General features: G+C 39.7%; 1 protein-coding gene across 4 annotated transcripts in view; it reads right to left on the bottom strand.

Annotated features, from left to right (window-relative positions):
* rab6a (RAB6A, member RAS oncogene family) overlaps positions 1 to 26724 on the bottom strand; it is a 115797-nt gene that overhangs the window by 12091 nt on the left and 76982 nt on the right. For 2 of the 4 annotated variants that reach the window (XM_028800338.2, XM_051926836.1), the window contains exons 5-6: positions 7817 to 7928; positions 2766 to 2859 (exon numbers count right to left, since the gene is read on the bottom strand). In XM_028800338.2, the coding sequence (XP_028656171.1) occupies positions 2766 to 2859; positions 7817 to 7928 (206 nt within the window). Of the gene's footprint in view, positions 1 to 2765; positions 2860 to 3058; positions 3153 to 7816; positions 7929 to 26724 lie in introns of all 4 variants that reach the window. The other 2 variants (XM_028800337.2, XM_028800336.2) reach the window with 1 other exon arrangement.

Here is a 26724-nt window from a genome sequence, read left to right as displayed (position 1 = left end):
TTCTTATGGATGTATGGGGGGGATTGTTGTTGCGCGAGCGTCTTCTTTCTTTTTATGTTCCTGTGTCTTGTTTGAATCCCCCTCTTTGTGTGTGTCCCGTCCCTTGCTTGTAGGGTCTGTGGGGTGGTTTTGTGTTCTTTTTTTTTGTCTTCCATGGGCTTGTTGAATCCCCCTCTTGGTGTGTGTCCCGTCCCATCCCGTGCCTGTAGGGTGGGGGGGGGAGAGATGTGGTCGTGCCTTGCTGTTGTGCGCTCGTCTGTTCTTTTTTTTTGGTGTGTTTAGTTTCGTGTGCAATGTGTTTCGTGCTTTGCCCGCGTTTGACTACTTCTTTATGCGCCTTTTCCTTTTTTCGGTGTCGCGGCCCCTCATCCGCCTTTGTCGCCCTCTTTTGTCTGCCTTTCTTTGACTCTCGCGGACTCTTTTTGCGCCTGCGCCTCTCGCGGACCCTGATCCGCCTCTCTCGGCTCCTCAGCCGACTCTCGCGGATTCTTTTTGCGCCTGCGCAGTACGTCTTTTTGCAGCTACGGCCCATGGCCGGATGTGCCTGCGTCCATCATCCGGTTTAGCATTCTCGGTTAGTAATATGGATAAGACGACAAATAAGGAGAGAAATACAATTTAATACAATAATTAATAAATAAAAAATACTAGAATAAACTTTGTGTTTCACATACTCATAACTGTAACCCTACTTTACCCACCCCTGTATATTTTTTCTGTTGTTTCTATTTTCTGAACCAGCACTGACCTAAAATAGTGTTTTTCCATAGCACCAGAGGTACAGTACATGCATTTACATATTCCACATGTGACACATTTAGAATTCTTGTGATCAGTCAATGTACAGAAACTGCTTATAAACACTTCCAAACAATATATACTAATAATGTCTATCACTAACACTTGAAGTCCATAAAATGTCAGACTTTAAACAATCCATTCTAGAAATCAGTCATGACTGTCATGGAGGAGGAGGTACTGTATGTGGGGTTATCCTAGTGTTTCAACAGCAGCTCTAGCTATGCTGCTGCTCTGGAATGGAGTTTGGCTAGCCACACTGAAGAGCAAGGATGACAGAGGTCTTAACAATGAATCAAAGAAGTTTTTACCTGTCAAAACGCTGATGTGCCTTTCCTTCGGTTCACAATACTTTTATCCTTTTATATTTTCATCCATGTTATAGAGATAAAACATTTTGTTACAGTATTCACATCATAGCCTAAATGTGTTAAGTTTTTCTGAAGCCATTCATTTAAATTTTCATTTTATAGCCAATTTAAGTTATGAAGCATTTGCTCAGCATGATTTTAACACTTGGCTTATGCTAATATTCCAAGCTCATGCTTGTAAAGGAAAATTGCACTGCATGTTGGTTATTAGACAGTCCTCCTCAACAATTATGCAGCACAAGTGTAGGTGTTTTACAGACTAAATTTTAAATATTTTTCTGGCTAAGATTAATTATCCAGATGCTAAACAATCAATTAACTTAATTACTTCAATACTTTACAGAACTTTTACCAATAGCATAAATTTCAAGGATATTCCAGGAATGGATTTTACAACATGTATTTCCATGACTTTTCAAGTTGTCAACGACCTGTATGTATCCTGTTCACAAAATCCAAACGTTTTTATATCACTGCTAAATGAGCCACTAAGCAGTGAAATTATCAAGGATACTTCCATTTACTGTACAACTATTGAAAGCAGTCTATAATGCAGTTTGTCACTATAGTGGAATAGCTACTGACAGATAGAGACAATTTTTTTTAAAACTTCAGAGAACGACTGCAAAAAGACTCATTTATTATCCCCCAGCAGTTTCCTCACTGAATGTAAATTTGACAAATATGACATTATTAGTATAGTGGATTAAACAATCAATCTTAAATGACACATCTAGATAACAAGAGACTCATGTGGCTTGTCATGTTTTATGTTTTGCTCATTTGAAAAACTGGGTGGTTTGATTTAAAACGTGCTACGTTGTATGTTGTTTAACATAACTAGATGTAAATACTAGGGAGTAAAAGCTAAAACTCTGATCTCTCAACTCATATTCATCTTTCGATTTCATACACAAATGTCTTCAGTGCACAGCAAAAATAAATTTAATTGGCCTTCTTGTTCCAATACTTTTGTAGCGGACTGTACAAAAAACTTTTCCTCTCCTATAGAAAAAGGAACTTAATTTTTCAATTCTGTCTCTTGGCTTAGACAGAACTTTCCTCTCTTACAGGAAAATGCACACAACATATGAATCCTGAATTTTCAATTCATAAGGTTAATATGGGTAAGATCCATGGCTGATTATAAAGTTTCTATCACTGTCAAGTGATGTTCATTTCCTCACAGCAGCTAGGTCTTTGCCCTGGATCACATGTTCATTAACAGAAAATTACTGTGCATATGTACACTCTCGAATAAATATAAACAATCTTTATATTTTCTGACTTTTACAGTAATTTCTTGGTACACTGTAACTTGTTAAATATTTAAATAAAAATTAAGCATTCCAATAACACGAGTTTATAAGCCATTCTAATAAGCAATCCCCACCTCCAAAACACACACACACACACACCAAGAAGTCAGAAACAAAAATTTTAATTTAACTAACTCAAGCACCACAAAATGCACAAAGAAATCATCTCCACAAAAAACACACTATAAATTATATAATCTGAATGGATATTAAATGTGTTAACTTTGCGCAGTGACAGAATAAGCCTCAGTCAATACACTAAAACACCATGCACTACCTGTTTAACATTGTAGCCTGTCTTTGCACTTGTTTCAATAAAGAGAACATTCAGCTCTTTGGCTCTTTGCTCTCCTTCTTCAGTAGTTATTTGCCTGTACAGATTGCAAGACAACAAACAAAAGGACTTTTAAAAAGTAAAATTTAAAGCGCACCATGCAATCTGTTTGCTGCCAGGAATAATCTTTTTAAGGATTGTTTTTAAGTAATCGGTAATGGTCTAAAATGCACAATGAAAGACCAACATAGCAGCAAACATATTACACAGTGCTCTTGGGTCTTGAAACCACTCACCTGTTTTACATTGTATCCTGCTTTAGCACTAGTTTCAATAAACATTACATTCAGCTCTTTAGCCTTCCTCTCTCCTTCCTCGATTGATACTTGCCTGTAGTAAATGAAGAGTTTAAAAGTGCAATACTGACAGAAAATAGAGAGATGTGTCAACAATCCGAAAAAATGTTTTATTAGTTTCTGTTTAATAGCATTTATAACTGGTATAGATGAAGCTACAGTTCATACTTGATATCAAAGTAACCAAAACATACTTATCAGAACTTAAAGACTTCTTTTACAGGTAGTATTCTTTAAGGCTTTATAATTTACAAAAGCCTCAAAAGATATTTCTTGGACTATTCAATTAATAAACAAAATATCACCTTTAAAAAAAAAAAAAAAAAAAAAGTGGGAAAATCTCAAAATTTCCCATCATACTTGAATAGTTCTAAATGGAAGTAGTATCTGCTACTTATATCAATGTTGAACTATGGTGAACACACCTACAGCTACACCAATTCTCCCATGTAGGAAGTCCTAATCACACATTATTTAACATAAAGTGTCACATTCTCTCTCTCTCTCTCTGGGTGAGCAAGTCTTTCCATCACAACATTGCTGATGTGCAACATCAAATTCTGCAACAGTGTTATTTATCACCACAGTTAAGTATTATAAATTATTATATCATCCTAAACATTTCTTGTTAAAGAAATGATTTCTATATTCCTGTTCCTACAGTATTCCTGTATTATAACACTGTCAAATTTATGATTAAGCTAGATATTCTTTTAGGAATGTATAACTAACACATAGAAAAAGGGATTATGAACAACATATCAGATATAAAAATGTTTTCATAAAACTTCACTTGTTTACCAATATTGTTACAAATTTATATCCTCACTTGAGCAATAGTTTATTTTTGAGGCTAAGTATTTAACTGGTGGTGGTAGTAATATTAATAAACTACACTAACCTCTCAGGGTTGGTAGCGAGATCCTGCCCCAAGTGGAGGAGTTCAAGTATCTCGGGATCTTGTTCACGAGTGAGGGAAGAATGGAGCGTGAGATTGACAGGCGGATCGGTACGGCATCCGCAGTAATGCGGGCTCTGCATCGGTCTGTCGTGGTGAAAAAGGAGCTGAGCCGCAAGACGAAGCTCTCAATTTACCAGTCGATCTATGTACCTACCCTCACCTATGGTCATGAGCTATGGGTAGTGACCGAAAGAACGAGATCGCGAATACAAGTGGCTGAAATGAGTTTCCTCCGTAGGGTGTCTGGGCTTTCCCTTAAAGATAGGGTGAGAAGCTCAGTCATCCGGGAGGGGCTCAGAGTAGAGCCGCTGCTCCTCCACATCGGGAGGAGTCAGATGAGGTGGCTCGGGCATCTGATCAGGATGCCTCCTGGACGCCTCCCTGGTGAGGTGTTCTGGGCACGTCTAACCGGGAGGAGGCCCAGGGGAAGACCCAGGACAAGCTGGGGGGACTATGTCTCTCGGCTGGCTTGGGAACGCCTTGGGATTCCCCCGGAAGAGCTAGAAGAAGTGGCCGGGGAGAGGTAATCTGGGCATCTCTGCTCAAGCTGCTGCCCCCGCGACCCGACCTCAGATAGGCGGAAGAGAATGGATGGATGGATGGATGGATACACTAAATTGTTGCCATATTAAAATGTTAAGTTCTTCTCCCGTCCCAGAGACTCATTCATAATTATAAAAGTTAAGAAGAAAAAATGACTCCACCATGGGTTAAGTATATTTTGAGACTTAATATAATGCTATATAGTGATGGCAAATACAATAAAGTAAAAAATTTGGTAGTGAAGGCTCTTATGTTTTTATGTAATGAAGAAGTAATTTGTTCAGTATCTCACAAAAGTGAGTACACCCCTCACATTTTTGTAAATATTTTATTATTTTCACGGGACAACACTGAAGATACGACACTTTGATACAATGTGGTCAGTGTACAGCTTGTATAACAGTGTAAATTTGTTGTCCCCTCAAAATAACTCAACACACAGCCATTAATGTCTAAACAGCTGGCAACCAAAGTGAGTACACACCTAAGTGAAAAATGTACAAATTGTGCCCAAACTGTCAATATTTTGTGTGGCCACCATTATTTTCCAGCATTGCCTTAACTCTATTGGGCATGGAGTTCAGTAGAGCTTCACAGGTTACCACTGGAATCCTCTTCCACTCCTCCATTACGACATCACGGAGCTGGTGGATGTTAGAGACCTTGCGCTTCTCCACCTTCCGTTTGAGGATGCCCCACAGATGCTCAATAGATTTTAGGTCCAGAGACATGCTTGGCCAGTCCAGCACCTTTATCCTCAGTTTCTTTAGCCAAGGCAGTGGTTGCCTTGGAGGTGTGTTTGGGGTTGTTATCATGTTGGAATACTGCCCTGCGGCCCAGTTTCCAAAGGGAGGGGATCATGCTATGCTTCAGTATGTCACAGCACATGTTGCCATTCATGGTTCCCTCGATAAACTGTAGCTCCCCTGTGCCGGAGGCACTCATGCAGCCCCAAACCATGACACTCCCACCACCATGCTTGACTGTAGGCAAGACACACTTGTCTTTGTACTCCTCATCTGGTTGCTGCCACAAACGCTTGACACAATCTGAACAAAAAAAGTTTATCTTGGCCTCATCAGCCCACAGGACATGGGTCCAGTAATCCATGTCCTTAGTCTGCTTGTCTTCAACAAACTGTTTGTGGGCTTTCTTGTGCTTCATCTATAGAAGAGGCTTCCTTCTGGAACAACAGCCATGCAGACCAATTTGATGCAGTGTGTGGCGTATGGTCTGAGCACTAACAGGCTGACCCCCCCACCCCTTCAACCTCTGCAGCAATGCTGGCAGCACTCATACATCTATGTTCAAAACACAACCTCTGGATATGACGCTGAGCACGTACATTCAACTTCTTTGGTCGACCATGGCGAGGCCTATTCTGAATGGAACCTGTCCTGTTAAACCACTGTATGGTCTTGGCCACCGTGCTGCAGCTCAGTTTCAGGATGTTGGCAATCTTCTTATAGCCTAGGCCATCTTTATGTAGAGCAACAATTCTTTTTTTCAGATCCTCAGAGAGTTCTTTGCCATGTTGAACTTCCAGTGACCAGTATGAGAGAGTGTGAGAGAGATAACACCAAATTTAACACACCTGCTCCCCATTCACACCCGAGACTTTGTAACACTAACAAGTCAAATGACACCAGGGAGGGAAAATGGCTTAATTGGGAACAATTTGGACATTTTTCACTTAGGGGTGTACTCACTTTTGTTGCCAGCGGTTTATTAAAATATTTACAAAAATGTGAGGGGTGTACTAACTTTTGTGAGATACTGTATAAGACAAAGACAACAGACAGCAGGGGGGAGGACTAAAACTCCAAAAATTCTTATGTGGCAATAGATAACTATTATTGGGAAGAGGTTATATTACTTAAAATGTATTATTTAAATTGAAAGCCTAGAATTTGTGTAAAAAAATACTTCCACACAGCAACTTTGTTTTAGAGTACATAATATCTTTTAAATGGAACATGAGTAAATTGCTAGATATATATTAAAATAAATATGGTTCTACCTCCCCCTTGCTAAGATTCATGTCTGTTTCTCTAAATCTCTATTAAATGTTTACATTAACTGCATTCAAATTTTGCTTATTTCAGAAGAGTGTATCTGATTGGTAAGGGCTAATTTGTTTTAATTTTTAATTTGGAAGCACATAATAATAATAAAAATAACAATAATAATATGTATCATGAATAATCATAATTATAATAAATTTTATTTATATAGCACCTTTCCCAAGCTTAAGGCACTCCTATCTTTCCAGAATACTAAATCTGAAGGATTTCACTCTTTCAAGGCGGATGTCGACTTATAATGACATATATTAGTGTCTTCACACAGCTGCCAGCCGCAAAACACAAACGCATTCAGCAATATGATCAGCTGGGGACCGATCAACTGATGCTGGTACATCATTGTCATTTTGATCTCCAGATTATTTGCATCAAAATGGATGTACAATAAGTCAAGAGTCCAATTCAGCAATAATTCACAAAACGTTGTCTATGGAGAACTTTGCTTTGCGCATTCACTTCACTCTTTACGAGATCCGCCTTTAGCTCCGATGGCTGGTGCCTGCATGAAGACTGCTCTAGCGGCCAGCAGCTGCTCTGCTGTGTACTTCTGCTGGCAGCCGAAAAAATATTCAGCCCACAAAGAGTTAATATCAAGAAAAACTTTTGTACCAGAACAGAAGCATAGGCCGATTTTCAATAGTTAACATTAACTTGTAAATAAATTTAAACATAGACAAACAATAGGAAAATAAAAATTTAAGTTGTGAAAACATTTTCATCTTTTTTGTAATATTAAATTTAAATAAAGTATTAATTGATGTTACGCAGTAAAGTAATTGATTCAATTTGAAAACTGTAAATTATTTAAAAATGACAACATCGCAGTATTGCTTTGCTAAAATCCTAAATTTTCAAAAAGATTATGTTTACAAAGCAATAAAAAGTAACACTGCACAATACATAGATTTTAATATGGAATTCAGTAAAACTGGAATTTCATATTAATGCTATATTTTACTTTTTACTTTAAATACATTGTTAACAACTGGGAACTGTTGGTTTTGTGTAACAAAGGGAAGCAAATCAATTATTTGAAGATGGTGGTGACAAATTAGTTAAACCAACTGCCATAGAAGCAGCAGTCTTGAACAATAAACATTTCAAACGCACCTTTTATCTGCAAGATCTGTTTTGTTTCCCACCAACATGATGATTACATCACCTCCTCTCTCTGTTCTCACATCATCAATCCATTTTGTTGTTTGTTGGAAAGAGTTTACATCTGAAGGAAAATAAAATTGACGTTAAAATGGCTGGTTTAATAACATGATCAACAATTATGGTTTCAATTTAATTTTAAACACTTTAAGGTGCGACACTAATATTTTTGACAATATCTTGCATTGAAAGTGTGAAGGCATTTAACCAGTAACTTGTTAATCTTGTAAATTATTTGAAATGCTCAGATATAATTGACTTTAATACAAAATATTAATAAATCACTGAATGCGCACCAAATATTTCTATCTATAAAAGAAGTCAAATAAAACAAAAACTGCCTACAACCAAAATTACCTATAGAAGCTCAATAAACAGTAAATTAAATGTATTTTTAAGTCCAAAAATTGATTGGTTGAATGGTAGTGTGAGCAAACACAGTAAGACACCTGTTACTGTACAAAAGTCAGATATTTACCATTCTTTTTTACAAACATTTACTTTCTTTGTTTCATTTGAAAGAATGTCTAGCAATGAAGAAGAAGAAAAAAATATGAAATAAAGAAAAGTGAAAATGCAAAGGGAAATGGTTTACACAAGCATAAAATAATGAGTGCATTTTGTTGGCTCTATGCCATCACTAAAGAAATGGAACTACAGTAAATGTTCGTTATAAAAAATATTCTGTAATAAATGGATTTTATTTTCCTTATTTCCCATGTTATATAATCCATCCTGTTTCCAAACCTGTTTATTCTGAAGAGGATTGTGGGAAAGCTGTACTCCAAATGTGATAAAAATAACAAATTTTAGTTTGAACACAGTTACCAATGATTTGTACCCAAGGGTTTTTAAGGTAGAGTAAGTATCTTTTCATTAACATTTTTAACTGTTTTCACACATTATCTGGAGGGTAAGAATGTTATGCCAACATAATCCTGTGAATTTAAACATTTAGATGTTATATTTCATATTCTTTTTTTCTTACATATACAGTAGTTATTTGGACTTTTCTACTCTAGGCTAAAATGCTTGACAAACATCTAAAAACAATTTTAAAGAAACTGGAAAACACATATCCACCTTGCATAACTATCCAGACTTTTTCAAATGTTGCTTAAATACACATGAAATGATACTTACCTAGGTCCAATGTGCATTTTGTGGCAGATTCCCAAATGATGGAGGAGGCAGAACAGACACCTATCCATGTATACGTACACACACACACACACACATACAGTTAGGTCCATAAATATTTGGACAGAGACAACTTTTTTCTAATTTTGGTTCTGTACATCACCACAATGAATTTTAAATGAAACAACTCAGATGCAGTTGAAGTGTAGACTTTCAGCTTTAATTCAGTGGGGTGAACAAAACGATTGCATAAAAATGTGAAGCAACTAAAGCATTTTTTTAACACAATCCCTTCATTTCAAGGGCTCAAAAGTAATCGGACAAATTAAATAACTGGAAATAAAATGTTCATTTCTAATACTTGGTTGAAAACCCTTTGCTGGCAATGACAGCCTGAAGTCTTGAACTCATGGACATCACCAGATGCTGGGTTTCCTCCTTTTTAATGCTCTGCCAGGCCGATCGATCGATCGACAGATCGATAGATAGATACTTTATTAATCCCAATGGGAAATTCACATTCTTCAGCAGCAGCATACTAATACAATAAATAATATTAAATTAAAGAATGATAATAATGCAGGTGAAAAAACAGACAATACCCTAGGTTCTTGTCTATAAGCCGGACTCATGTATAAGCCGGAGACCAAAAATCATACGAATTTTTAAAATAAAATCGTATCATAGAGAAGCCGGACTCATGGATAAGCCGAACGTACTATAACCTATAACTAATAGAAGGGAGGGAGGTCAGTGGTCTCACTCACACCCATTTAAAGGGGGGAGAGAGTGTGAGATATTGGCGTCTCTCTCACTCCCCGCATGGTGCGGTTGGAGCGGCCGGAGCGCGTTCTTTCTGCTCTGGGCGTCGCCGAGTCAACACGCGCGCGTAGCGGTCATTTAAATTGTGATTTTATATGTAAGCATATTTAAATATATATCGCGGATTTTTTGCTGGTTCGCGGATTTCTGCGGACAATGGGTCTTTTAATTTCTGGTACATGCTTCCTCAGTTGGTTTGCCCAGTTGATTTCATACAAGGGACGCTATTGGCAGATGGCTGAGAAGCTAGATTGCTTACTTTTCTCTCACTCTTCCGCTGACTATCTGTGATCCTGACGTATGGGGATTGAGCAGGGGGGCTGTTCGCACACCTAGACGATACGGACGCTCGTCTAAAAATGCTGAAAGATTATCTTCACGTTGCTATCTTTTGTAAAGCTGATTCCTGAAAAGACATGCTGCACAGTGCTTCGCATACTTAAAAGCTCGAAGGGCACGTATTGATTTTTGACTGAAAAACAAACTCTGTCTCTCTCTCTCTCTCTTCCTGCTCCTGACGGAGGGGGTGTGAGCTGCCGCCTTCAACAGCTTTGTGCCGCGGTGCTTCGCATACCTAAAAGCCAAACAGCACCATTGATTTGTTTGCTAGAGATTGTTTTCTCTATCTATGTGACACACACACCTTTGAAGAGGAAGATATGTTTGCATTCTTTTAATTGTGAGACGGAACTGTCATCTCTGTCTTGTCATGGAGCACAGTTTAAACTTTTGAAAAAGAGACAAATGTTTGTTTGCAGTGTTTGAATAACGTTCCTGTCTCTCTACAACCTCCTGTGTTTCTGCGCAAATCTGTGACCCAAGCATGACAATATAAAAATAACCATATAAACATATGGTTTCTACTTCGCGGATTTTCTTATTTCGCGGGTGGCTCTGGAACGCAACCCCCGCGATGGAGGAGGGATTACTGTATAAGCCGGACTTATGTATAAGCCGATATTCTATTTTTTCATTTTCACAACTTTTTTCCTTAGATAAGCCGCGGCTTATAGACAAGAACTTAGGGTAACTATGTATAATGTTAAATATTAATATTTACCCCCCCGGGTGGAATTAAAGAGTCGCATAGTTTGGGGGAGGAACGATCTCTTCAATCTGTCAGTGGAGCAGGACAGTGACAGCAGTCTGTCGCTGAAGCTGCTCTTCTGTCTGGAGATGATACTATTAAGTGGATGCAGTGGATTCTCTATTATTGATAGGAGCCTGCTGAGTGCCCTTCGCTCTGCCACAGATGTTAAACTGTCCAGCTCCATGCGAACAATAGAGCCTGCCTTCCTCACCAGTTTGTCCAGGCGTGAGGCGTCTTTCCTCTTAATGCTGCCTCCCCAGCACACCACCGCGTAGAAGAGGGCGCTTTACTGCAGCGGCTTTCAGTTGCTGTTTGTTGGTGGGCCTTTCTGTCTGAAGTTTAGTCTTCAACAAGTGAAATGCATGCTCAATTGGGTTAAGATCAGGTGACTGACTTGGCCATTCAAGACTTTTCCACTTCTTTGCTTTAATAAACTCCTGGGTTACTTTGGCTATATGTTTTGGGTCATTGTCCATCTGTATCATGAAACGTCGCCCACTCAGTTTGACTGTATTTAGCTGGATTTGAGCAGACAGTATGTCTCTGAACACCTCAGAATTCATTCGGCTGCTTCTGTCCTGTGTCACATCATCAACAAACAGTAGTGTCCCAGTGTCACTGGCAGCCATGCACACCCAAGCCATCACACTGCATTCACCGTGTTTTACAGATGATGTGGTATGCTTTGGATAATGAGCTGTTCCACGCCTTCTTCATACTTTTTTCTTGCCACCATTCTGGTAGAGGTTGATCTTGGTTTCATCTGTCCAACGAATGTTTTTTCCAGAACTGTGCTGGCTTTTTTAGATGTTCTTTAGCCTTTCTATTCTTGAAGCTTATGTGTGGCTTGCACCTTGCAGTGCACCCTCTGTATTTACTTTCATGCAGTCTTCTCTTTATGGTAGACTTGGATATCGATACGCCCACCCACTGGAGAGTGTTGTTCATTGTGGTAATGTACAGAACCAAAATTAGAAAAAAGTTGTCTCTGTCCAAATATTTATGGACCTAACTGTACATATACACACACACATATAAATATATACACATATACATACACATATACACACACACACACACACACACACACTAGGGGGCATTGCCCCCTCCTTACTTTGCTTGCCAACCCCCGGGTCTGCGCTACGTGCTAGCCTCTTTGCAGTTTTGCTGCTCGAGTATGGGGATGTGGATGTTGTAAAAACATAAAATGATGTAATTGAACAAAATGTATGTGTGTAAGTACAGAAAATAGGACAGAATGATCAAACTTGTTTGTGTTTTGCGTACGTGACAAAAAGCATATATACTTTCTGTAAGTTTTCTTTCAATGATGTGTGTGACAAGAAAATGTACCTTTAGGGTAAAGACTTTACCAATTGGAATAATACAAAATGAGTCAGGACGCTATTTTTATTGCTTACGTAGTCTACGATCAGGAGACTAGAAAAGCTATAAAAGAGCAAGGACATCTGCGCTCGAGGCAGATGAAGTGCGGTGTCCTAGGACTGTATTTCTCTGTCATTTTACCCTTTCCTGGTATGTATCAATAAAAAGGTTTTTACTAATTTTAATTTTCTTCTCTGTCTTCAGTCACAAAAAGTGTCCACAGTTATTTGGCGCCCGGACGTGGGGCAGGAGACGGCCGGTCGACTCCTCCGGCGAGACCATTTCAGTGATCCGTCTTACCAGCGGACTGCCGTCAACTTGAGCTCCGGCAGCAGAGCATGCAGCTCTGGCAAAAGTTAGGACTGCCCTGTCCTGAAAGAGTTCTTGCGTGAGGAGCCCCTGGTCTCCTCTTTGCTACATCCATGGTGACTGAACGGATTTCCAGACAGAGTTTGCACACTTCCAGGCTGGGGTAAGCACCGGGGAATTTCCGAACATTTTTTTTTATTTTCTAAATTACGGGAGGGCGAGTTTCCTGTTGACCGTCTAGTCATATTCACATCTCAACGGGTTGCTTAAGGTGATGGAGACTTGACCCAAGCAGTTTGACGCATATGAAAGGTCTGACGAAAGGATACTGGCCTCACCCATATCCTAGACTCGGCTGGACGTATTGATGTAGTATTCTGCTGAACCGAATCGGACACGAAGTCACCTGAGCTGGAATCCGGGGATGTGAGCGGACAGGCTAACGGGACGAGTAACGGGGTGGTATATATATATATATATATATATATAAATGGAAACAAACAGAAAAAGAGCACAGATTGCAGGTTTGCTGTTAGGATGGAATAAATAAATCTACATACTAATAGGAATACCGTGTTCTCCTGGGAACTGGGACAGGACCAATAGTTGGGTGTCTCCCCTTGGGACTAAAGAAGGGAACAGTGAGTGGCACACTTAATACCTTGCTAATTCATACGTACAAGGGATTAGACGAATCAGTATATAGTTGGAAAATTAAATACAGGACTCGGGAAGAGCAAGGGGACATAATGGGAACTTATAACAGTAAGCCTGTTAATCACCGCACAGGGGGATCAAAATCATTAATGCTGGAAGAATTATTTTCGGAGGATCAACAGACGCCCCGTAAAAATGGGTCTCCTAGGAAATTTGTAGAAAAGAAGACAGGCTTAGATTTCAAGAAGGCATGTAGGAAATGGAATAGACAGAGTGGTGGGCGTTGGCCGATAGAGGGGACAGGAGATGCAAGTGAAATACAGGAAACTAGGAAGATCCTGTGTAGGAATAAGCAGGGTTGTTATAATAGTGGACCGTATCGAATGGATATGTTCGATAGATGGGAATTAGTAATAAAAGACAGAAATTTAGAAGCAGTACAGAAACAAAATGAATTGTTGCAGGCAAATGAGGGAAGGGCTAAAAAGGAGAAAGAGGAATTACTAATTACATTACAGAAAGTTCAGACAGGCACGGAACCACAGGCAGACGGGAGGAAAAGGAAGAATAATCCAAATAAAGACCCCCTTTATCCTATTATTTGTTCCTCTCCTCAGTACCAACCTCAGGCACCTCCATTATCCCCTCCTCTATCCCCCATTCCGACTGCCCCCCCTGCACTACAACTGGCAGAAGTTCCCCCCGATGATCCCCCAGGCACAGATCACTATGACCCCTCTACCCATCGTGATGACCCACCCCGTACTAGACAAACCCCTGTCTCCCAACGCACTCGAAGTCAAACCTCTACTCACAAACCAGCTCCAACTTTTATCTCTCCAACCTCTTCTGATCCTTCACCTTTATTTACTTGCCCTTTAATAGAAGTTCCCAATCCCCATTATAACCCTGCCCATCCAGCCGGACCCCAAAATCCCACAACAGTTATGACAAATCGGAACTGGGACACCCAAGAACTAAAGGATGTCGTGAATGCACTTCCAGATACAAAGGAAGTAGGAGGACTAAAATTTGTTGAACAACTTGATCAGTTAGATAGCATGTATAAGCCTAACGCTGCTGAATGGACCCAGGTACTTCGTCGAAAGCTTGGGACCACATGGGCCACTGTTTGCAAGGGTGTCCGCAATGACGTTCCATGGGTATGGAACCCAGCTTTAACTCGAGGACAGGGGATTGGTGGAGAAGGCGAATTTAACCAACAATGGCAGGCGTTGAGACAAAATATTGCAGAAAAATATAAAAAAGGAACGGACTGGTCCCTTATTTCTGCTGCAAAACAAAAGAGAGACGAGACGGTTGATGAATGGGCACATAGGATTCAAGACCTTATGGCTAATCACTCGGGCTTGGAAAATGTCGATGACCGCACCCGAGCTGCAGTTCCACCTTTTGTTTCTGGTTTGCGCCTTGATATACAAAACAAGGTCCGCACTTCCTGTATTGGGTGGGAAAGTGCCACGTTTGATGAAGTCAAACGACATGCTGAACATGCCGAAAAACAAACTAAGCAGAAGGAATCGGACTCTCATGCCAAATTATTGGCAGCACAGATGAACTATTATACCAGGAATACTAAGACCGAGGCCGAGGATATGGCCTTGGAGGAAGGGGACGAGGACGACGAAGAGGTGGTTTTGGAGCTCCTCCTGCTGACCACAATAAGAATCCTTTTATTCCCTCTCCCTTTAATCCCAATGTTAATTCCTACTCTTGCTACGCCTGTGGTGAAACTGGACATTTTCGTCGGGAGTGCCCTCACAGACAGCAACAGCCCCCGCCTCCCCCTATTCCACCTGTTTTTTCTGACACCCCTGACCAACAATACTGGCCATAGGAAAACGCAGGGACCTCCAGCCACTCTTTTCAACTACCTTTGCTCACCCATAATTCAGAGACTGATCCCTTACTGACATTGTTCGTTGATGGCACTGAGACTATTTTCTTAATCGACACTGGTGCCACTCGATCTACCCTCTCGCTGGCAAAGGTCCCTGCCTCGAACGAGACTGTTACTGTGCTTAGCTTCTGGACAACCTCACCTTCTCCAAGTATCAAAACCTCTTCAAGTCCAGTCACGTCCTGGCGGACATACCTTACTGCATCGTTTTCTTTTAAATCAGCTCTGTCCAGTTAACCTTTTAGGAAGAGATCTCATGACAAAACTTTCTCTTTCTATTTCTATGACTGACAAAGGTTTTTTCTGTTCTACCCCCAAGTTGTTGTGTCAAATTGCCCCTTACCCCAAACCCTCTTTTGCAGCTTGGACTTTAAATATTTCCCCACACACCATTCTCCTCAAAGCCCTACACTCTTTTTCCCCCTGTCTCTTTCCCAATTTACAGGCCCCTGACATTTTACACTGTACTGCCCAATACTTCCCTATAGAAGTAGACACCCCCTGGCTAGAATCTTTCCTTACTTCTGGTACTCGCCCTGAAACCCTTCACATCTCCTGTGTTTTTATTTCATCCACAAAGGCAGCTGCTTCTGTTCATCTTACATGCTCACAACATATATTTTATCTTGGCGGCTCAGTGTCTCATATTTCCTTAGCTAAATCACGCACTGTTAAATGGGGGGAAATAGGACCATGGGTAGAACAATGCCTTAAAAGAACAGACTGGTTACAAGTTGCTCCAGGTATTTTTGATACTCCTGACCTTTTAATAACTAAAGTGGTGCTTCAAACTGATTTTTTAGTACATCGCGCTGTGCCGTCCTTCCTCTTTTGCTTGTTCATTGCAAACCACTTTCCCTTCTTGGCTCTCTATGCTCCCTGATTCACTATGGTCCCAGGGAAAGAATGATTATGGAAGGATAGCCCATTGTGAGCCTCTGGTGATCCACCCGAAATCCTCCTTCCGCCCGCACCGTGCCCAATATCCTCTGTCTCCCGAAGCAGAGGCTGGCATTTCCGCCGTACATTCCGATCTCGTCAAACGCGGTGCCATTATTCCAATTGAATACTCTCCAGTCAATTCCCCCATTCTACCTGTAAAAAAGGCTGACGGTTCATGGCGTTTCGTACAAGACTTGCGACAAGTAAATTCTGCCATCTTCCCTAGGGCCCCTATCGTCCCTAATCCTTCCACTATCCTCTCTACTATCCCTCCTTCCGCTCAGTACTTCTCCGTTATTGACCTAGCTAATGCTTTCTTTTCTATCCCTGTACACCCTGATTCTCAATTTTGGTTTCCTTTTACTTTCCAAAACCGCCGTTGGAAATGGACTGTCATGCCTCAGGGATACACTGAAGCCCCTTGTGTATATGGACAAGCTCTTGCCTAAAATTTAGAAGGCTTTTGGCCGGACAGAGGTAGTACATTGATACAGTATGTAGATGACATAATGCTATGTAGCGCTACGGAAGAAGATTGTGCAAAAGATACCCAGAAATTGTTGCTGTTTTTGGGGGACAATGGCCATAAAGTTTCTAAAGTTAAGCTGCAGCTAATCAAAATAACTGTAAAATATCTAGGTCATGACATTACGTGTGGAACAAGAGCTCTCTCTAGCGATCGCATTACAGCCATCCAAAATCTTCCTAGACCGGTCACAAAACAACAGGTTATGTCTGTTTTAGGTATTCTGGGCTACTGCAGACAGTGGGTTCTAAATTTTACTGAAAGAGCACAGCCGTTGCAACAATTGGCTAATACTCCTGGCATCCCCCTCTCTGGCCAGGTCCAATGGAATGAACAGGCTGAGAAGGCTCTCTGTGACAGGGATTTATGAATGCAGTACTGACGCAACAACACGGAGATAAACAGAGACCGGTGGCTTATTTTTCTAAAAAACTGGATCCAGTGGCCGCAGCACTTCCTCCGTGTCTTCGTGCTGTGGCTGCAACAACAGAAGCTGTATTAGCAAGCACGGATGTAGTTCTCATGAGCCCCCTAACAGTTAAAGTGCCTCACGCTGTACATTCTATCCTAGTACAAGCCAAAACTTCACATCTCACTACTGTGTACTTTGTCAAATGTTACAATTGAAAGATGCTCCACTTTAAATCCAGCCACTCTTCTCCCAATTAACAACGAAGGAGAACCACATAATTGCCATGATGAAATAGCAAAGGTTGTAAAACCTAGAGCAGATCTACAGGAAACACCTTTAGAAACTGGAGAAATGATTTTTTGTGGATGGATGTTCCTTGCGATTGAAAAATGGAGCACCCTCAACCAGTTACGCAGTGGTCCAAGGGGACCGCCTGCTGGAAGCAAATCGAATTTCATCAAGCTTGAGTGCACAAGCAGCTGAACTCGTAGCACTCACTCGAGCGTGTCAGCTGTCCGAAGGGAAGATCGTAACAATTTATACGGATTCCAGGTATGCTTTTGGAGTCTGCCATGATCATGGAGCACTATGGAAACTAAGGGGATTTAAGACCAGTACTGGCAAACCCATCCAACATCAGAAATTGATCGAATCCCTTTTAGAAGCTATAACCAAACCATCGAAGCTAGCGATTGTTAAATGTCCAGCTCACACAGGAAAACAGGATCCTGTTAGCAAAGGAAATGAATTAGCTGACCACTTTGCTAAAGAGGCCGCATATAATAACACACCAATTTCTTTATTCCAACAGAGAAATGACCAGGACCCTGATAATCAAATTATTTCTTTACAGAGTGCAGCCACGGATATCGAAAGGAGAAAATGGTCCAAAGAAGGGTCCCTCTCTGATGGAGTCTGGACTCATAAACACACTAACAAACCTTTTCTCCCAAAAGCCTCTTTCCCAGGAATGGCAAAAATCACCCATGGCCTTGATCACGCAGGTAGAGATGCCATGGTTCGAGATGTTGAAAAACATTGGGAAGCTGTAGGTTTCTCTACATATGCAGAGCAATTTTGCAGACGCTGTGCAATATGTCAAAAGTTTAATGTGGGAAAAGGTACCCAGGTAAGTCCCGCCGTTACCCCTAATCCAATGGGTCCGTTTGAACACCTCCAAATGGATTTCATTGAACTAACCCCGTCTAAAGGGTACCGATATTGCCTTGTGATTGTCGATGTGTTCTCCCGATGGGTAGAGGCTTTCCCTTCAAAACACAACGATGCCAAAACAGTAGCTAAAGCACTAATTAAAGAGATTATTCCAAGATGGGGTATCCCTCAAAAGTTACAAACAGATAATGGCACTCATTTTGTGAACTCCGTTATAAATGAATGATTATTCGAAAATAATCTTATTCGTATTTTTCCCGACTTCTCACCATCAACAGCTGCAAAACGCAGATCCTACATCGACATTAAAAAGATTCTACGGGAAGCCGATATCAAATACAGCCTATTGTATCCTGCCAAACTGATAGTGGAAGTTCAAGATCGACATTATATTTTCTTCAGCAAAGAAGAAGCTGAAAAAGAATTAAAGAAGCTGTTTCCGACACTTTTTTGAAAGTTAATTAAAATTAAAGAGCCGTATTCTATCAAGGCACGGGAAGGACCTATGATCTGATCGCTGGATCCATGTTTAAAGAGACTGGTATTATAATTATACATCCCTATTTTCTTTTTTTTTCTTTTTTATCTGGACTTTATATGTTATATGTTTATGTTTTAATTAGAGTTATAGATGTGAGTGTGAAAATGTGGAAGTGATTAAAGTAGAATTCGTTTTATTTATTATTTTTTCTTTTTATTATTATTTATTTATTTATTTTATTTTAAATTTTTTAAATTTTTTTTTATTTTACTCTACCTTAAAGTAGACTGTTTAACTTCATACCCTTGGTTTATTGCTTGTTCTACTATTTATGTAATTACCATTATACTATTACAGTAGGAATTACCAGGTTTATCCTAGACTAGTTTTTAAAATCATTCCCAGGGTTGTTTTTTTTTTTGTTTTTTTTTTAATCTTAATATCTTAACTTAAAAGCGCTGAAGATTATTTCAAGCTTAAATATTGTTAATGAGAACATTTTCGGCAGATAGTATTAAGGATTTAACTGTAAAAGATATCTCTGTTTTAATTCTGTAACGCCGCTGCAGGGTGGGGTTTGTTTTGTTTTGGACGTGCTCTGTCTCTTCGTATGTCAGAGGACTGGAACATCGCGAAGTGGGGTCTAGCCTCATGTGGGGAGGCAAAATGGGGGGGGGGGGGGGATAAAGGGGGGAGAGAAGGAGAGCAGGTTATATCTAATCTATTCTTGTAATCCTTATAATTATAAATATCAATGCAACAACAGGCTAAAATGCAACAACTCATGGGGAATCTTGAAACTAAGATTAAAACTGCCATATTACCAATTAAAACTATAAATGACATTAAAAACTCAGAATCAATGTCTCCATGATGGGACAGTTAACTTTGTGAGCTGGAATGTTAAAGGCCTGAATCACGAATTAAAGAGAAAGAAAGTATGCTCTCACCTAACAGGCTTAAACGCTAAAATAGTATTTCTACAAGAGACCCACTTACTAACCAAGGATCAGTTCAGATTACAAAAAGACTGGACTGGCCAAATGTTCCATTCTAGCTTTATAAAGAAAACTAGAGGGGTGGGAATTCTCATACATAGAACAGTTCCATTTGTAGCATCAGAGGTAGTGTCGGACCCTGAAGGGAGATATGTGATGGTCATGGGCAACTTATATAACAGTAAAATGATTTTGATAAATGTTTATGCACCCAATGTTGATGATAAGGAATTCATGCAAAATCTATTTGCATCCATTCCCAATGTGAACACTCATAAAATTATAATGGCTGGGGACTTTAATTGTGTTTTAAATCCACTCTTAGATAGGACTCCTGTGACAGGGGGGACGACGTCTAATACTGCAAAGATAATTACACAGTTTTTAAATGATCACAATTTATCAGACCCCTGGAGGTTTCTTAACCCAAACTCAAGAACATATTCGTTCTACTCACCAGTGCATTATAGCTACTCAAGAATTGATTATTTTTTTATAGATAATAATTTCCTGCCTACAATTAAATCATGCAAATATGACACAATTGTTATCTCTGACCATGCCCCTCTAATATTGGAGCTAAAATCAATAAGCCCCTCATACTCACCTCGCAGATGGCGTCTTAACCCTCTTTTATTGGCAGACGAGAACTGCACAGAATTTATATCCAAACAAATCAGTTTCTTCCTAGAGACAAACACGTCCACAGAGGTTTCTGCAGGAACACTCTGGGAAACTCTAAAGGCCTTCTTAAGAGGCCAGATTATTTCATATCTTTCCCATAGAAATAAATTAGAAACCAAGAAAGTGTCAGAGCTAAGAAATGAAATTACTAGAATAGATGAAGAACAAGCCAGGCGTCCAAGTGAAGCTCACGACAGGAAAAGGCAGGCCCTGCATACAGAACTTAACATCTTAACAACTAAAGAAACTGAACAACTTATTTATAAGTCTAGACAGCATTACTATGAACACGGCGAAAAAGCTAATAAGCTTTTAGCTCAACAAATTCATAAACAAGAAGTTCACAATGCAATACCAGTAATCACCAACAAGAATGGAGAAGAAATCATCGACCATAATAAAATAATGCACACATTTAGAGATTACTATAAGTCTTTATATTCCACTGAGCCCAAAGAAGACAACACGCAATCTAATGCATTTCTGGATAATTTACAAATACCACAAATAGATGCTTTAAGTGCTGAGGAACTGGATAAACCTCTAACGCTAACAGAATTACTAGACGCTATAAAGTCACTACAAAGCGGGAAATCATCAGGCCCTGATGGTTACCCCGTAGAGTTTTATAAGAAATTCTCCACTCAGCTAGCTCCACTCTTATTGGTAAAATTTACAGAAGCTAAAGACCACCAAATACTACCTCAAACATTTCGACAAGCATTAATCACCGTCTTTCCTAAACAAAATAAGGACTTGTTACAATGCGCATCATATAGACCAATTTCACTCCTGAATAATGATGTGAAGATACTCTCAAAAATCCTAGCTAGAAGGATGGAGAAAGTGCTGCCCTCGGTAATATCATAAATGAATTAACCACCTGGCTCCAAATTAACGTGCACCATTATTGTAAATACCATCCCCAAAGCGGAGACATCGTAGAACGATGCAATGGCACTTTAAAAGCTAAACTCGCAAAAATTTGTGAACAAACTAATTTATCATGGCCGGATGCACTACCCTTAGCTTTAATGGGACTAAGGGGACGGACACACCGACAACTGGGACTATCGCCGTTTGAGATTCTGACCGGACGTCCCATGCCAATGTTGTAGGAAATGTGAATTTGCATACTGTGGACAATGATCTTCTCTCTAGTCTTGCAGGTCTCCGAACCTCGTTGAAGGAAGTCCACCAGCAGGTTAATCAAGCCTGGAGGACCAGCCCACCTTCTAAGGATTTACCAATTCCCTTGGGCACCTGGATCCTGGTTCGAGATACTCGGAGGAAACACTGGCATCAGCCTAGGTGGAGAGGACCATTCCAAATTCTTCTATCCACACCACATGCCGTGAAAGTTGAAGGACTGCCTGCCTGGATCCACGCATCGCATTGCAAGAAATGGCTATCTTAAAAATACATTTTCTGTTGACTGTTACCCGCACCCTCTCAGGCTACCCAAGGATGGGTGGTGATCTCTATCTAAGTACTTTACCGCCTCTATGGAAAGGGCATATATGCTACATGAGGAGCACATGTCTCGTATAGCTTCTTCCATTTTCTCCTCCCCATCCCTTCCCCCCCCCCTTCCCCTTCATCAACCATTTCAATTTAATTCTACTGCCCACATCATTTTGTTCAAAAAGGGAGGAGTGTAAAAACATAAAATGATGTAATTGAACAAAATGTATGTGTGTAAGTACAGAAAATAGGACAGAATGATCAAACTTGTTTGTGTTTTGCGTACGTGACAAAAAGCATATATACTTTCTGTAAGTTTTCTTTCAATGATGTGTGTGACAAGAAAATGTACCTTTAGGGTAAAGACTTTACCAATTGGAATAATACAAAATGAGTCAGGACGCTATTTTTATTGCTTACGTAGTCTACGATCAGGAGACTAGAAAAGCTATAAAGGAGCAAGGACATCTGCGCTCGAGGCAGATGAAGTGCGGTGTCCTAGGACTGTATTTCTCTGTCATTTTACCCTTGCCTGGTATGTATCAATAAAAGGTTTTTACTAATTTTAATTTTCTTCTCTGTCTTCAGTCACAAAAAGTGTCCACAATGTACAATTTAAACAGATTGTTATTTTCATGGGAATTGTTACATATACCTAATAGAACTAACTATTTTACATTACAGCGAGCAATTAACAATATTAAAAATAGTAAAACTTAATTTGAAAGTAAATTATGTTTCATGTTGCGTTACGAGTTATTCGTTGCGTTATATGATTTTGTTCTGATTGGCTTTGAAATTAACATGCAAATGCTTTTTAAACTTACACTTTTACTGTAAAACTTCAGGAAAAACAATCTTTGGAATTAAATTTTCGTCAATGTCGCCATTGAATTTCATTGTGTTTGGACTGTCATCGTGACAACACAATGTATAACTGCCCATGATTGAATTTCATTTCTTTTTCTCTAATAAATAAAACGACTTGGGAAACTGTTAACGTTTTAATACAAATGGCATATCAAGATCTCCTTTGCTGTCTAATGTTATCTGCGGAAGATGTACTACATTACCATTCTTGGATACATCCTTCTTTCTACAGTAATTTGGGTGGTGGAAGACTGGATGGTGTTAACTGATGTAGATATTCTTCTGGAAATTGTAAGTTGATGTTTTAATCTTCCGCACGATCACCACTAACTGTTTCAGCATAGTCTTTGATATGCATTTAACCAATTTGCCGTTTAACTGATTGTCAATTTTGGCTTTAATTCGTTTGACATCATTGTTTCTCGGTGCTAGGATTGCCCGTGTACTCCTTTCTTCTGTTGATAACCCTTTGTGATAAAATTCTTCAAAAAGATTAGGACAGACTACATCTTCTTGAATTGGGAACTTAAAGTGAGGAAAACATTAAAATTTATAAGAGCTCAGAGAGCAGGAACTGTGTCTGTCAAAAGCATTCACACGAATGTGGAGAGAGGAGAATCTTCCAGAAGGACAACCATCTCTGCAGCAATCCACCAATCAGGCCTGTATGGTAGAGTGGCCAGATAGAAGCCACTCCTTAGTAAATGGCACATGGCAGCCCGGCTGGAGTTTGCCAAAAGGCACCTGAAGGACTCTCAGACCATGAGAAAGAAAATTCTCTGGTCTGATGAGACAAAGATTGAACTCTTTGGTGTGAATGCCAGGCGTCACGTTTGGAGGAAACCAGGCACCGCTCATCACCAGGCCAATACCATCCCTACAGTGAAGCATGGTGGTGGCAGCATCATGCTGTGGGGATGTTTTTCAGCGGCAGGAACTGGGAGACTAGTCAGGATAAAGGAAAAGATGACTGCAGCAATGTACAGAGACTTCCTGGATGAAAACCTGCTCCAGAGCGCTCTTGACCTCAGACTGGGGCGACGGTTCATCTTTCAGCAGGATAACGACCCTAAGCACACAGCCAAGATATCAAAGGAGTGGCTTCAGGACAACTCTGTGAATGTCCCTGAGTGGCCCAGCCAGAGACTTGAATCCGACTGAACATTTCTGGAGAGATCTTAAAATGGCGGTGCACCGACGCTTCCCATCCAACCTGATGGAGCTTGAGAAGTGCTGCAAAGAGGAATGGGCGAAACTGGCCAAGGATAGGTATGCCAAGCTTGTGGCATTGTATTCAAAAAGACTCGAGGCTGTACTTATTCAATACTTTGTCAATGAACCTTTGGCAGCAAAGGCTGTGAATACTTATGTACATGTGATTTCTCAGTTTTTTTATTTTTAATAAATTTGCAAAAACCTCAAGTAAACTTTTTTCACGTTGTCATTATGGGGTGTTGTGTGTAGAATTCTGAGGAAAAAAATGAATTTAATCCATTTTGGAATAAGGCTGTAACATAATAAAATGTGGAAAAAGTGATGCGCTGTGAATACTTTCCGGATGCACTGTATATACATATACATATATATGTGTGTGTGGAAGCGAAGGTCTGTGATACGGTTTGCATATTTGTAATTGGAGATCCACAAAGGGAGAGAATGAATCACATATCATAAAACAGTTTTTATTCCTGAGCTTTCAGCTCCTGCCTGGAGCCGTCATCAGAGGATAATGATTAGACATACAAGAATAAAAGAAAATATACAGCAAAATGAGGCAGGGTGATGAGAAAGAAGCCCTTTCTACACTCACACCACAAACAGTCGCTTGTTGTATACAAATGCTCATTTAGACAAGTCAGATTCATTTTGGAACAAAGTGCTTTGGACTGATGAGACAAAAATTGAGTTATTTGGTCAGAACAAAAAGTGCTTTGCATGGTGGAAGAAGAACACTGCATTCCAAGAAAAACACCTGCTACCTACTGTCAAATTTGGTGGAGGTTCCATCATGCTGTGGGGCTGTGTGGCTAGTTCAGGGACTGGGGCCCTTGTTAAAGTCGAGGGTTGGATGAATTCAACCCAACATCAACAAATTCTTCAGGATAATGTTCAAGCATCAGTCACAAAGTTGAAGTTATGCAGGGGTTAGATATTCCAACAAGACAGTTCGAAATCTACAAAGACATTCATGCAGAAGGAGAAGTACAATGTTCTGGAATGGCCATCACAGTCCCGACTTGAGTATCATTGAAAATCTATGGGATGATTTGAAGCAGGCTGTCCATGCTCGGCAGCCATCAAATTTAACTGAACTGGAGAGATTTTGTATAGAAGAATGGTCAAAAATACCTCCATCCAGAATCCAGACACTCATCAAAGGCTATAGGAGGCATCTAGAGGCTGATATATTTGCAAAAGGAGGCTCAACTAAGTATTGATGTAATATCTCTGTTGGGGTGCCCAAATTTATGCACCTGTCTAATTTTGTTATGATGCATATTGCATATTTTTTTTAATCCAATAAATTTAATGTCACTGTTGAAATACTACTGTTTCCATAAGGCATGTCATATATTAAAAGGAAGTTGCTACTTTGAAAGCTCAGACAATGATAAACAAAAATCCAAAGAATTAAGAGGGGTTCACAAACTTTTTCATATGATTGTATATACATATACATACATATACACACAATTCATAAGGCACACCACAATTGTGAAGAAAAAAAAAAAAAAAAATCTATACACCTGCTAAACCGTCCAAAACAGCAAGACCATCAGAGACGCTGGCCAAAAAAAAAAAAAAAAAAACAGCTTGGTGGTTGGCATTAATAAGAGGCAGCGCTTAGTGAGCACTTTGGATGGATTTTCCTAGCTGCTTTGTCTCTTCACTAGCTCAAACAGGTGATCCTATACGGCACACTTGGGTAGATCTCACTGTGCAGCAGTTGAAAAACACTTTTTTAGAGTATAATTATAAAGTCATTGATGGTGATGAACAACTGTGGATGGCATTTGCAGAGTTTTAACACAAGTTTTAATGTTTGCCCATTTAAAAGATGCTAATTTCAATTACATCAGTCTTTAGCAGTGCATTCGAAGTCTACTATTGTTTCGATTGTTTAATTTTACATTTACACATCTGTGTCTCATATGCCATACCAATTTGAGAATTAAGACATTGGCCTCATTTTCGTATTGCCTTCTTTTCAACTTGCCTTTTAGGCATTCAAATTATATTTGCTCACCCACACAAATACTGTATATACACATACATTTTTACCTAGTTCACCCCTCTGTTCCACAGTTTAAAATTACAATCCAAACAATTCAGACATGAAAAAAATGCACATTGCAAGTAGAGTTAAAGCCTGCATACATTTTGGTCACACATTGTATAAATTATACTTTTTGGTTTGCGCCCTCCCCCACCAAAACCTATCACCTATGGGGGAGGAGCAAAAGTTTTATATTTTTCAAACAATTCGAACTCTGGTTCTCAAAGTTTTAGGGTCCCAATACGTAAAAACATTAATATCTCAATTACAGGTGTGTGTCTGTGTGTCACAGTTTCTTGAGGACAGTCTAGAGCTAAAACAGCTGGATGGAAAAATACCAAACACGAAAATTAAGCCAGTTAAGAGATGACGATGTGCTGATTAGGCACTATACAGGAATCCTCAAATACAGTAATTCTACAAAAAATTAGGAATTCTTCTCATCAACTGCTATTGTAATGACCTATTTTATGATCAGAAAGATCAGCATGAGTGGTAAATAATTACTGAAATGTTACAGAATAGGTTGGGTAACTTGGTTCATAGGGCACAAAGCCTACTTGATGCTCATGTCCGAATTTTAATACATAGACCCCCATTTCAGGGCACCATAATATTTGGAACAATTGGCCTCACAGGTATTTTGTTTGTGATTGTTCCGGTGTGTTTCATTGCTTCATTAGTGCTGGCATAAGATACCTAAGCTTG

This window comes from Erpetoichthys calabaricus, chromosome 4 (assembly GCF_900747795.2).
Source record: "Erpetoichthys calabaricus chromosome 4, fErpCal1.3, whole genome shotgun sequence".
NCBI lineage: Eukaryota > Metazoa > Chordata > Cladistia > Polypteriformes > Polypteridae > Erpetoichthys > Erpetoichthys calabaricus.
The sequence above is the reverse complement of the archived record's forward strand: the minus strand, read 5'-3'. Positions and strand labels throughout refer to the sequence as shown.